At 37.7% G+C, this 13,900-nt stretch overlaps 1 protein-coding gene across 1 annotated transcript in view; it reads right to left on the bottom strand.

The window, feature by feature from the left end:
* Positions 1-512: 512 nt before the first annotated feature.
* TRAPPC10 (trafficking protein particle complex 10) overlaps positions 513-13,900 on the bottom strand; it is a 42,271-nt gene continuing 28,883 nt past the window's right edge. Inside the window, exons 15-23 of the mRNA XM_032679191.1 lie at positions 10,967-11,108; positions 9,457-9,615; positions 8,505-8,734; positions 7,196-7,296; positions 6,707-6,833; positions 5,564-5,734; positions 3,997-4,174; positions 3,421-3,615; positions 513-2,609 (exon numbers count right to left, since the gene is read on the bottom strand). Coding sequence (XP_032535082.1) covers positions 2,371-2,609; positions 3,421-3,615; positions 3,997-4,174; positions 5,564-5,734; positions 6,707-6,833; positions 7,196-7,296; positions 8,505-8,734; positions 9,457-9,615; positions 10,967-11,108 — 1,542 coding nt within the window. The 3' untranslated portion in view covers positions 513-2,370. The remainder of the gene's footprint in view (positions 2,610-3,420; positions 3,616-3,996; positions 4,175-5,563; positions 5,735-6,706; positions 6,834-7,195; positions 7,297-8,504; positions 8,735-9,456; positions 9,616-10,966; positions 11,109-13,900) is intronic.

The raw sequence follows: 13,900 nt of genomic DNA, 5'->3' as shown, positions 1-13,900 counted from the left end.
CTGGAGCTAACAAGCTTTAAGGATGTAGTAGATCAAAATGCTGATGTATGTGTGTGTATACGTTGCCAACTTGGCAAAGGACTCAAGGTTCATATATCCTACAGCTGAACTATATTCATTATAATACTAAAAATCACACCTACAGGGTAACAAGACCCTGCCCAGGTGAAGACCCTTTCCCTGAGCATGTATAGAAGTTAGCTGGGAGTACATAACCTGTATGGAAATTACTAACCCTTTGTAATAGAGGGTTACTGACACTGAACTTCTGCGTATAAATAATGGTGCAGAAAGTCCAGAGGGACGTGCTTGATTTGTGGAATAACACAGAGCACCCAGGCTTGTGCAACCTCTGAAATAAATAAATAATCAATGTCTCTCTCCAGGGTGTAATTATTGGCTTGTTGCACACAGGGTCATGAATCTGATTTTTGCAGACAACAGTAGCTTTGGCTAAAACTGGTGAAACAATCACTCCTTCCAACAAAACAGAAGTCAGAGCAGCAGAGAAGTTGATTTCTTTTTAAAACATGTATATTTAGAACTGTAACGCTTACAATTTCATTAAACAATCTTAGTACAATGTGTTTAATCTAACAGTATATTACAGAACAATGTGAAAAATGATTTAATAGCAAACCATGAAAATGGAATTAATAATACCTGCAGTGTCAAAGTCACTAACTTGTTACCTTTTCCAGTCAAGGAATCCCAGCAGTCATTCTCACTAAATGATGCTTTGGGTTTTATCCAGAATAAAATGGTATGATTTCCACAGAGAAAGGGCATTCCTTCACAGAAAGAAGATGCATAATAAGAACATTTTCAGCTAGCAGGTCTACTTTATACATCTATTTAGACTTCTTTTTTTTTAAATAAAAAATAATAATTAAAAAAAAAAAATGTTTAGACCAGTGCAGGGTGCCTATTCATTTTTTCAACTTAATTGCTGTTCTTTTTGGAAAGAGGGTTTGTTTTTTATTTCCCCTTTATAATTTAGCAGAAGCTGAATTTAGAAAAAAATAATAACAATGAATTTGTCTAACAAGCAGCTCCTCACTTTAGTTTTACTGACAAGTATTTGACATGGGACAGTTTCCTCTGTGGAGTCTGTTGACAACGCACCATTATAGATCTGCAAGTAGAAAAGGTCATTCTCACATTAAATGCACAAGTTTCAGTATCAGAAGCAGGACATCAGAAGTTGTAATTTTTCCAGTCACAGGTGGATTTGCAACATTCACAAAAATTACACTTTTTTTTTTTTTACATTTTTTGTATTTACATTTCAGATATAAATAATGGAATTCTTTAAGTTACATGTTTTAACTTTGCTTCACGATTATTCTACATCTGCAAGCTTTCCTATATCAAACCAACCTCTTTCTTTCATCATGAATGCAGAAGTCTGGCCTCTAATCAGTAATAATTACACTAAGCCTTTATGACGAAAGGTTGACTGTTCAAGTATCACATCATACTGAAATTTTTGCCCCAATTTAAAAATTGGGGCAGCAAACGAAGCCACTTGGAAATGGTAGTAAAAGAAATTAACCTGGGAACTCAATAAGCCAAATAATTTATTATTAAATTCTATCAATATCTTTCTTTGGTAAGAAATATGCAAGAGGATGACCCAGCCCCCACCCCCCAAAAAAAATCATATAATATGTGACATCACAGTGTCTACTCTGTGAAGGAGAAAGCCTCAGAAAATTAAGGAATTTTGTTCAGTTAAGATTGTTTATAGCAGTAGCTCTTCCATGCATCTAAGTATGGAAATGATGGAAGTTTAATATAAAATTGCAATGGCAGGAATTAACAATGATAAAACAAACAAACAAACTAAAACCAAACCAGTAAAGCAACTGTCACACCAGTGAATGTGCTGTTGGATGCTCTGTTATGTTTCTGGCACAAGTGTGGAAAAGCCTGTAAATTATTACATAAAAATTCAAGATTTGGATAATTATATCATCCAACTCTACATTCTAAAATATGTAGGAAGCATGAAACAAATCTCTCAGCTGCCCGACAAAAAAAAAAAATAAAGAAGTGGTCCAAATACTTGGATTTTTTTGCTTTTGTTGCCCTGTGTTTTGATGCAGGATGTGACTGAAGGGAGAAAACCCAGTAGCTTACACAAAACATACTAAAGTGGCAATATAAACTAGCTGACACAAGCTTCACTGTACATTTAAATTGATACAATTGTCTGGTGCTTCCATGGCCAGTACACGTCGAGTGCCATAGGTCTCCTTAGAGTTAATGTTACAACGAAGACTAAATCAGGTCATTTATCCTTTAAAGTGCTTTCATATCCAGTTTCTAATGGGGTTTTTTGTGTTCCTTGTTTTCCATACCGAGTTGTCACGTGACATTGACTTCCAGAACGTGGTCGTCCTTGCTGGGAATGACAAGGATTTGCATTCCCGTGCTGCTGTTGAAGACCTGACCCGGAGAGAAGGCTTGGAGCCGGGGCATCGGCAAACCCTTGTGCTCCCCGCTGGCTGTGGAATGCAGGCTGCCTCTGCTCCTGATGCTGCTGCTGTCAGCCTGGTCATCCACGTTCTTGTCCACAGACAGGTTATCATTTTCAATCCAGCTATCTGTTTAAAATAAAAAAAACCCCACAGGATAATTTCAGAGCTCAGGCACACAGTCAGTTTACCACCTGTTCAGTTACTGAGCATCTCTGCTGAGGTAACACTCTGTGCACACTTTTAGGCCAGCAGCCAGATGTAACAGTGAATTATACTGGTTTATAAGGAAAATTTCAGTAGCATTACTTCACGTTTGTCACAGGCCAGAAGGGTGCACACTGGCAGTTCCTGGAGCTCAGCTTGACACATGTTGCTTGCACAAGTGAATTCTCACTAAACTCTGGGATTACTTCCCAGTATAGATAAATACTCTGAATGGCTGTGGCAATTTAAACTCTTCATCTCATCTGGTCTACTGCCACAAATTTTCAGCAGTTCTTTTGTTTTGTACTTAATCCCTTAAAAAACTGGGAAAAAATTTCAAAGCTAATGAAGACACACTAGATGTCCAATTTACAGGAAATGAAACTGCAGGATTAGAGGGTTATCGAATAGTTTTCACTTGATTATAAATCAAGGAACAGTCAACTTCCATGACAGTGACAACTACTTTTCAAACTAATCTTTAAAGGAAATGTAAGAAAACAATGCATTTATTATTCCTCCTCACAGACTGAGGTGGCAACCCAAATTCAAAGTTCCATTAGAGCAACATTTTGTAAGTTTTTTCGAATGAGAACTGTTAGTGAGGGTCAGTAACAGAGACATCTATGAGTACCTGGCCAATATATTTCTTGCCTTGCTTTTCTCTTTACACAACAACACAGCAGAAGCAGAGTAATTTCTGTAAGTAGCCACATAGTGAAGAGAGCCTTACCAGCATCAAGTTGCATGGAGTGAGCAGAATGGTGAGGGAGGTATTTGAACAATCTGACATCAGGGAAAGGCAGATTTCCAGCAAACAGCGGCATCACTTCCATGTGGACTTTGTGAGTTGCTCGAGGTGCTACAGGCATAGATATCACTCCAGAACTTTTTCCACAGACTGCCCAGTTACTACTGTTGTCAACAACTGCAAGAATTAAGAGCAAACACTATAAAGATCTTCTGTGAAAAATGGAGAGCCCTTACAATAATTTCTTTCAGCATTTTAGCAACATCTAAAAGCCCACCAGCTTTTATGTGTGAAGAGCTGTGCAAGGTAAGAAAACAGCTCTACACAAAAGGGACTACAGTTGGGCCCCAAGCAAGTATTCATCCATTCTGAAGAGCATTTATATTCCACTGGAGGACAGATTAAAGAGAAAAAATAAAATATTCTCAGTCTAGCAAAATGCAAGCTGCTTTACCGAGCAGCCGCACCCACAACACGAGAACATGTGCCATATAAAGGCTGGCAGATGCCACCCTCAAGAAAAGAGTACTGGGGAATTTTCAAGAAAAACAGTCTTACCTTCATACATAAGTTTTGTTGTGCAATATCCATCTGATTCCGTTAATGCTTCATCTCTGTCAACCTCTGAGAGGTCAACAAGTCGGGTGATTGACACCTCTAAGGAGCAGAGGGAGCCTGTTTTACAGTACTCTGCCCCCAGTGGTGGGAAAATCTCACTTTTCACATGATACAATGTCTGTCAGGGAGAAAACAGTGCTGTTGTCAAGAAAAAAGGGGTGTTTTACTTGTGTTTAAATTGAACTGGACAACTGATACAACACAAACTTAACTTCACATTTAACAGCCATATCCTGTTAGATCTTTTTAATGCAAGAATCAGTTACAAGTAATGTTCACTTAATTATCTTGCTCAGTTTACAAAAATCGTAGAACATAGAATCCTAGAACAGTTTGGGTTGGAAGGGGCCTTTAAGACCATGTAGTTCCAACCTCCTGCCATGGGCAGAGACACCCTCCACTAGATCAGGTAATCAAACCAAATTTGATTCAATCTGTTTTTGACACCAGCAGCTGAGCATACCATTTTTTCCTTCACTTTTGTGCTTTAACTCAGCCTTTCAAGGTTCCTAAATCGACACTAATCTTACCATTTAAATTTTTTTTATTAGTTTCTTAGCACCTCCCTTTACAGGAAGAGTAATTCTGAGTAATACAGGACCCCTCTTACCCTCACAGTCCCCCAAATAACAGTGCCCACATCAAAGAACTAATTTCCAATTCCTACAAAATTAAATTTCTACCAAAACCCCCACTGTTTAACACAGCTAGTTCTCTTTAAAACCTCCAGAAAGGTGCTGATACAGGTGCCAACAAATGCTTGTTACATGCCAGCAGGTAAACAGACACCTAAAATATTGCTCCAATGCCAGTTTGCAATAAGCAGGTAAGAAATTCAGCAACAGTGAAGACAGACAAAAGGATTTAACCCAATGAAAGTCTTCTCATGATGCTAATTTTTGCCCAATCATCACAAAGGGTAACATTGAATTTAGAGATGACATTAAATAATGTTGATATAAGCTCCTATTAATGGAATTTTATCCAGCCTATAAGCTTCCTAGCTGATCAAAGGAATAAAAAGTTCGTCCATAAGGAAAAAGGAGAAACATTTAAGATAATGGCCTAGAAAACCCTAAATATTTCATTAGAGGAGCTCATCTCAAGCACTACAAAAAACAACTCAGATGCTTTCAATAGCACAGATTTTTTGGAAATTGCAATTTGCTTTGGAGAGCACAGTCTTAAGATAGCAGGGAGAAAGCAGCTCAGTAATCTTCAGTAATCTACAGAGAGTCTCCATGGCTCAAATCCAGGAAGATGAAAACATCAAAAAAATTAAACAAGACCAAGAGCAAGTGTTATGGCCCCAACCACATTCCTGTGGCAAGGATATGATTCCACTATATCATACCAGGCTGCAGATGTATCATTCACAAACTGGTTTTCCAATGATTCTAAGCAAGTATTAATCTCATGATGTAAACAGAACTTTCCTAATATATTTCTTGACTTTCCCTTTCCATACATTAGGAAACCCTTTTCAGTTAAGATGTGCCATACTCACAAAAAAATTTTCCACTTGGAATTCATAAGTGAACGGCTTCAGGGTAAGAGACTGTTCTTCAGAGGTAGCTGGACAAAAGCTGACTGAAAACAGGCACTGCAAGGAGAGAGGAAGCTCTTTTGTCCACTTCAATTCCCATACAAAGAATATTGATTGCTTACTGTATATGACCTGAAAGAAAATGTTTAAAGTGTTAGCTCCTTCCTTCCTCTGGAAAACAAGTGGAAATGCACACATATATGTTAGTCTGTTCTGGCATTAATATGGTTTATAAAATTAAATTAAGTAAATCATTAGGGAGATATGCAACCAAAATAACTAGTAGTGATTTTTTTTTCCACAACGCACATCTGTTTAAAAGGAGGGATTTCACTGTCAGAATCAAGTGTTTCAAAAGGGAACACTTCACATTCAAACATGCCTGGAAAATATTTTAATCAAAAGTCAAATTTAATAAATTTATTTATATGTCCTTATATAATTTTCCTAGGCACCAAGAATGACTGAGTTAATATGTTCAGACAAGGCTGAAAGAAACTTCAAGGTTGCCCAAGAAGGTTGTGGATGCTCCATCCTGGAGGTGTTCAAGGCCAAGCTGGATGGGGCTCTAAGCAACCTGATTTAGTGGGAGGTGTCCCTGTCCATGGCAGGGCATTGGAACAAGATGATCTTTAAGGTCCCTTCCAACCCAAACCGTTCTGTGATTCTGTGACAAGGAACTCTTCTGCAACTCAACTAGTTTACAGCTGTATTTAACTGTAAAACTGTGTCCATCTGATTTTTTTTCCTAAAACCTAATGACAAACTGCAGCCATAAGATGGATACATTAAATGTCAATGGTGATATTACATTTGTATAGCTGTTGTTCATATAGTGCTTTGCATGAGATGAACAAGTTTGAAAACCTATCTAATAATCTTGGCAAGTTTTAGAATTATTCTGAGATCTACAGGTGTCAATGCTGTCCAAAGCATCCTTAAAAATCAATTTACTCAGAGAACTACAAAGGTCTGACCTAACTCAGCTATCAGTCTTAATTATTACAAAACCTACGTGCAAAAGTAGTGCTAACAATTTCACTAAAAGGAACTTTCATCTACTCGTCCTGCCAATGAGCTCATAAACCACCAAGTGAACTTTACCTGTTGAGATGCAGGGTTGAGAGGTACCAGCTGCAAATCTCTACAGTCAGCAGAGTTTTTTAGGCTGTAGTCTGAAAGCTGGAAACAGAGTTCTGACAAATTCTGAACACAGACTTGCACATATTTCCTGAAAAACGCGACACAGTTTGTTCAATGAAAGCTGAACCGTTACATTGAGAGAGTCCATGTCCATAAAACAAGGCTGTAAAACACCCTCTTTCACAATAAACAAAAACAGATAACTACACAGAAACAGCTTAGCTTGGTTCAGCTTGTGGTCTTATTTCCAAAACAGCTGAAACCACAGATTTGTTTTACTGTCGTGAAAGAACACTAGAGGAAATGCACATGCTTCCAGTGGGAAGACAATAAAAGCTCAACTTAAATATATTAAAAAAAAAAAAAAGCTGCTATAAATATTACTTATGAAACTCCAGCTCCATATTTTATAAGAAGAAAGAAACAATAAATACTTAATGAGTACATTACCGTTTGCCAGCTGACAATAAGGAATGCTTGGCATTAAAAGGGATGCAGAATGTTAATGCAATAATAGTGGAGTAAATCGACCAAGGACAATCAATGGTCACCTAAAGAAAAAAAAGGGAACAAAGTTCTTATCCATAATGGTATTTGGCATAAAGATTTTGCTTTTCTTCTCGTTTCTAAGCAAAACGTTTCTCACAAAGTGTCTACATCTAATGCATCCAGAATGGGAAGAAGAAACAAAAAACCAAACAAACAAATCAGTATGTTAAAAACTAATCTGAGAAAATATTAGGTTTTTGTTTGCCTGTGAGTGGGATATGAAATATCAAAGCAGCTTTTCCTACAGAAACTCACATACCCAGTTCTGAAGACTGAAAATAAAGGAAGGGGGAATAGAAGAAAGAAGAGGTAAAAGGACACAAACAGTACCACTAGCATCTTGATAACCTGGTAAAGGTCAGTGTCAAATAAATTGCTACAAGATCTATTACTTACATGTCTTTTTAATACTTTAATATATTAAATTCAAGCTCAAAATATTTTAAAAATATTTAACATATATGTCTTCTAATTTGAAGCAGCACATTTGACTGAAGAATTTCTCCTGAACTGAATGCTGCCATTCTTCCAACTGTAAAGCATATACACTTAACAACATATTTTTATATGCTGAAAAAAGCCCAAATTTTGTCACGTCACATTTTAGCAACACTGGTCTGTAGCTATTCCTTTCTACCCAGCTCCTCACACACAAGGATGGTCAATTTTAACAGGGAGTAAACTGTGAAAGGTGATGGTTTCAAGATCATTTTGCTGTCAGCTGAACAGCTTATTTCCGTACTACTTATTTTATTCACCCTTCATAATAATAATTAAGAGGAAAAGCTACCTCCAACTAAATAATGTGACACTACAGCGTTCAGTGCCTCAGCATGGCATACAGATTCTTTGCAAGTGGAAGAAATACGTTTCCCATGAATCAGAAGTGGGAATTTAAAGACCACCACAACACCTTTTACAAAGTCACAGGTATCCTTCATGCTATATAAACTCTGAGTGTTAGAACATTAAAACTCAGATTGCTAGCCAGGGGAACAGTTGCCAATATATTAAACATAGTGTATCTTTCTGCTTATGTTTACAATTTTTTTATATTTATAACATTTGCTATGATTTTTTGCATGTACATCTTTTAAGGGAAGATAAGTTCCAGACAAGCAGTTCCCCATCACCACCACTTCTATTTTGTGAAGTGCTTACCCCTGTGATCCAATAAATTTCAAAATAAAAATGTTAAACTACATCTTACTTTTTGGTCAACAGTAGCCATGCAGTTGTCTCGTTTCTGCTTCTCTTTGTTTTTTCTGTGATTTTCTTTATTTACAGCATTTTCTTTCTCCACTGCAGATTCCGTGGCTGATGGCAAATACATGACTTCTAGTTCAAATTCAATCACGTGATACACAGGAGCCACTGGCAAAATGATGCTTGTGATCTTCTCAGAAGACTGAATCCTTAATGATGATTCTGAGATCTTTTCTATAATTGTGTAGAGTGGGAGAAAACAGAAATAACAGAAAAATATGTGGTGCCATAACCACTTCCTAGCAAGACCCCCACCTTTGCAAAAACAGCAATGAGAAACCATGTTGTAAAACTCCATAGTAACCTCTTCAAACGATATCTATATATTTATATCTATAATCTGCACATCTTAAATATAACTGCTATTCACAACTTTACAGGAGTAACACACTAGCCTTTTTAAACAGCCAGAAGGTAACCATGTTCCATGTAGTCCCTTTAATGTTCAAGAAAGAACTAAGAGGACAATTTGATAACAAACTTCAAACCAGCTAAAGAGCTAATTTCTGCCATCATATGACATTTACTGAAGTTTTAACAAAGTCCTGCACCTCCTTGGTCTCATAATTTCACTTATAGCAAACTTGCAACTTATTGAACACACACAGGCATCAGCATTTTTGGTCATCATCAGCAGTTTCACCATGCCTTCTGCATTTCATCCATGAAAGTAAAATTGTCCAGCTATGTTTGCTGAAAAGTTCATACTACTACTTTGAGGGTGAAAACTTAAGACCCTTCTTGCTTTGAAGCACTCAGCTGCAAGTCCCTAAAACTGTCCTTAATAATGACTATTGAAAAAGACAGTGTCAGTGTTCTTAATACTGCAATAAGCACAGGTTTACTTCAGGATTTTCAGGCTTTTAAGGGTTGTTAATTTTTCCTTCCTTGCTTACCCCTGGTGTTGGAATAGATCACTGCCTTGCTCTCGGGGTGGTACAGGATGGGCATGGCGTCCGCGTTGCTGAGCTGCAAAGTGTCCCCGCTCTTCATGGTGTAGTGACCAGTGGTCACTGTGAACTTCACCTTCTGGGGAATGCCAGCCAAGAGGCTGTCTGGAGCAGAAAGCAGAAACTGTTAGCAGATTCCAGCAGATGGTTACAATGCACTGCTAAGGCTCACTAGCAGACCATTCATCAGACATCAGGATAACTTACAAGTGAGGGGTTCTGGTGTTACACATCACATTAAACCCAGGTCGGATACCTCTTGTGGGGAAAACAGTGGTTAAACTTGAGGGGCCAAACCCACTGTATCCTGGATGGCTTAGAAGAGCTGGCTTACATCCTGTGTAGCTCTGGCAGCACAGAATTCAGTGAAATACAATAACCCCAAAGAATTCAGTGAAATACAATAACCCCAAAGAATTCAGTGAAATGCAATAACCCCAAAGAATTCAGTAAACATTTTAAGTTCTCCAGGTTGTAGACAGCTTTGTGTTTTTGCACCTGTGATGCCAGTCATACTCCTATGTTATATTTACATAATCAACCTAACAAGAATGCCAGAATGCACACAGGATCACCACTATCAGTTTCACAGGGCTAGGTAATTTGATTAATGCCCAAATGTCCTTCCATCACCCACACACTGCAAACCCTGTAACTGGAATGACAGCACAAAATGCATATTAACTCCTCAGCTGCCACACTTAATAGCCTGAAAACACAATCACTATTAACTTCCATTTATAAACTCTGATAAACTCTACAGCAAGTAATGTTCTGCTGTCCCTGAAAGCAATGGATGTATTCAGTATTCATTTTTAAAAAGTTTTTATTATCATCTCTAGTAGAGAATACCAGTTCTTACGTATTTCTTGTAAATACCAAAGGGATTGCAGAATCACATTAGGAGGAATTTATTCACAGAAAGGGTGATTAGACATTGGAATGGGCTGCCCAGAGAGGTGATACCATCCCTGGAGGTGTTTAAGGAAAGAGTGGAAGTGGCATTTAGTGCCACGGTCTGGCTGACAAGGTGGTGTTCAGCCATAGGTTGGATAATCATCTCAGAGGTCTTTTCCAACCTAATTGACCCTTTGATCACAAACCAGCCAAATAATGAGCTCAGTAAAAATATTTAAATATTTAAAAATTTAAATATTCACTTCTAAGCAGGGTGGCAGCTCAAATCACACCTGATATTTAAGTGCCACAACGTGTTCAAATTTACATTCACAAGTGACACTGCATGTCCAGAGCCAAGCACTGGAATGAGTTGTTGAAAACTAGCCATTATTGACAGGGCACGACTAATGGATAATTTGAAAAGCAGGAATATATTTTACACTCGAAACTAAGAGTAGGGAAAAGTCTGAGTAATACTCAGGCCAGAAAACACTTCAGTCCCACAGGAGGGCAACAGGAATCATCAAAACAACTCCAGCATAGCAGCTGTACCTACCAGTCATGGGCTCCACTTTCAGCTGGGGCTCCTGGGAATACACGTCGTACTGCACAATCGGGTAAATGTGCAGGAGGACAAACTGTACTTTTCCCACTGAAGTGCACAGCTGCCTGAGCGTGTATGTCCCAGGTTCTTTGGCCTTGGAAGAAAACATTGCAATGGATTTTTTTCAGTTCAGGAAATGCTTCTAGAACAAGCCCTCTGCTAAAGAACAGCTCACTTTTACCAGGCGCTTTGAATTTGTAAATTAACATGGCAGATTTGTTTTTCTGAGTAAATGAGAAGATTTTCACAAAGGAGCACCTTTTGCCCCATTAAGATACCAGCTCGAGAGTGCTTGCTAATTCAAGAAAAAACAACATAACTAAAAAGTACTGATAATCAAATAAACTAACATAGCAGCTCTGCTGTCAATTTGTTATTTTGGGGTGCATTTTGTCTTGTTTCTCGGTTGGTTCCCCCTCCCCTCTCCCCCAAGTGCAACATACATGAAAAAATAATTATATTATGAAGTACTTCAATGATACCTGTCCTTATTTGGCTAATTCATAAAAAAGAATTGTAAAATCCTACAGTTCTTATATAAGGCACACCTTTCAGCTCAAGCTATTGATTTCATACATTCCCCTGAGTGGAAGTTCACAAAAAGTAGTACCTACATATTTAATTCAAAACTCTTCCCTTACCCTGAAAAATGGGATTCAGGATGGTTTTTTATAATATTAAAAACAACATCTGTAACATCTGCTAGTACATTTATTCTTGATTCTATTTGCTCTTAGCTACTACTGCTAGGGAATGGGAAGTGTTTTCTTTTTTCATGAGCCACTTTACCAAGTGCAATATGTAAATACCAAGGCTGGGTATAATTAAATCTAAATAATAAGTCTAGAAGTTAAAGAGAAAAGCTGTAACAACTTAACATTCAAACCTCACACAGTTATTTACATAGCAAATCCTGACTGAAATTCAGTATTATGCATTTTGACACTAAAGTCACTACATTTTGGCCCTTGAACACTTTATAAACAGAAAAGCATGAGTGAAGTCTTTCATGAGATATACACATACTTTAAATCTTAACATGGGGTGGGAATATTGGTCTAAAGAATTTAGACAGTGCCTTCTGATCTCTTTTAAAGCTTGAAAAAAAAATACTGGAAGACTGCTATGAGCATAAATAATGCTGACCATCAGTCTAAGATCTACAGAAAGAATCAAACTCCCTCTACAACACAGAAGCACAATCATTCCTGACTCTGCAGAAGTAGTGCAGTTAAGCATTACTGTAAGAAAATCTAGAAAACAAGCTGTCAGCAGCTTCTATCCTCTGACCAGCTATGTAATCTAGTAGAAGTGACACAGTATATTACTACAGTGACAATGGATTTTCAGTAAATATTTTGTGAATACTGCAGCTCAGATCTAGAGAAGGTTTCATCATGTTATCTATATATACTTATATATATATATATAGTTATACACTGTTGAAATTGTAATACTGCAGCTCAGATTTAGAGAAGGTTTCATCATGTTATCTATATATACTTATATATATATATATATATATATATATATAGTTATACACTGTTGAAATTATAACGTGCTCAGATTTTCCCTTTGAGGACTGGTAAGTCTTGCTTTAAATAACTGGGTTGCAGGATTCACCCTGAGCAGTCTTCCCATGCAAAGCTCTTTTCTTGAACAGAAGGTTGGGAAAATAAGGAAGTTTTAAGTGTAAGGCTGTCCACCTTCCAGTAGCCACCAGATGCATGGCAGAGACAGACAAATTTAAAGCAGAGCTCTGTCTAGCTTTTCATCCATATCTCTTCTCCTGTTGTTTCAGATCCCACTAAGCCACAAAGCCTGCTCAGAAAAGTCTCTAACAGCTTTCTTCTGGTAATGCTCCTTCATCTGAAATCCTGTTCTACAGGCATGTTAATTTATTTTACAGAAAACTATATTTCCAGTCACCGAGGCCTCTGACATGTCCAAATCCCATTAACTTGTCCCAATCCTCTGAAAGGTTGAGAAACCTAAAAAATTTAGGTCACTAGGAAGTTCAAATGACATTATTGCCATTCCACGTTGTATCATGAGGGACTTGAGCTCAACTTCCACCTTGAGATACCTGCTACTGCTTTCTGCCCCAGTGCTGGGGGAATGGAAAGGTAGAGCACGTGAGCCTATTGAAAGCTTCACCCTAAACAAAGTTCTATGACAAGACAGAAGTTAAAAAAAAAAAAAGAAAAAAAAAGAAAAAAAAAAAAAAAAAAGGATAAGTTAAAATCTCAGGTGTGGAGCACCTAAATATGCTAAAAATGCTCAAGAAATCCCCTGTCCAGCTCTGTCTAGTAATCAATTTCTAGGCATCAGGAGTGAATATGTGAATATGTAGACTCTTATTTCAAAATTTGTTTATAAAAGGACAAAAATGGGACCACAGTTAATTTAAACCAATTAGAAAACGGCAAAGCCAGCAGGCATATGTAACGTGTGACTGCAAAACACTTTCTCTCTTCACAGCATCCATACTCAACCCAATACAGAGGCTTGATAATGCTCAGAAAATGAAGCAGCTATGAAAAACCTGTCACATTCCTCACTGGCCCATCTCTTGTTAATCACTGATGCTGCACTGAATTTCTCAGTGTTTTCTCACTCAAATTTTCCCTAAACTGATGTTCACTACTGTAGCATTGAACTCTACAAAATTACTTCCCTATGAAGGGTTACAGAGGTGGGCAGGGAAAGTAAAGAAACCCAAAGAACAGAACAAGATGATAATTGAGGCCAGAAGCCCCCACTCCTGGAATGCCAAATGAATGGTGAAGTCTCACTTTTGAAAACGCTTGGCATCTCACTTCCTAGGACCAAATCAGCAGGTAAATGCCTTTCCCATTTCATTAAAAGAAGCAAACAAACCACAAA

Source organism: Chiroxiphia lanceolata, chromosome 2 (genome assembly GCF_009829145.1).
Source record: "Chiroxiphia lanceolata isolate bChiLan1 chromosome 2, bChiLan1.pri, whole genome shotgun sequence".
Classification (NCBI taxonomy): domain Eukaryota; kingdom Metazoa; phylum Chordata; class Aves; order Passeriformes; family Pipridae; genus Chiroxiphia; species Chiroxiphia lanceolata.
This window is presented reverse-complemented; position numbering and strand designations above follow the sequence as displayed.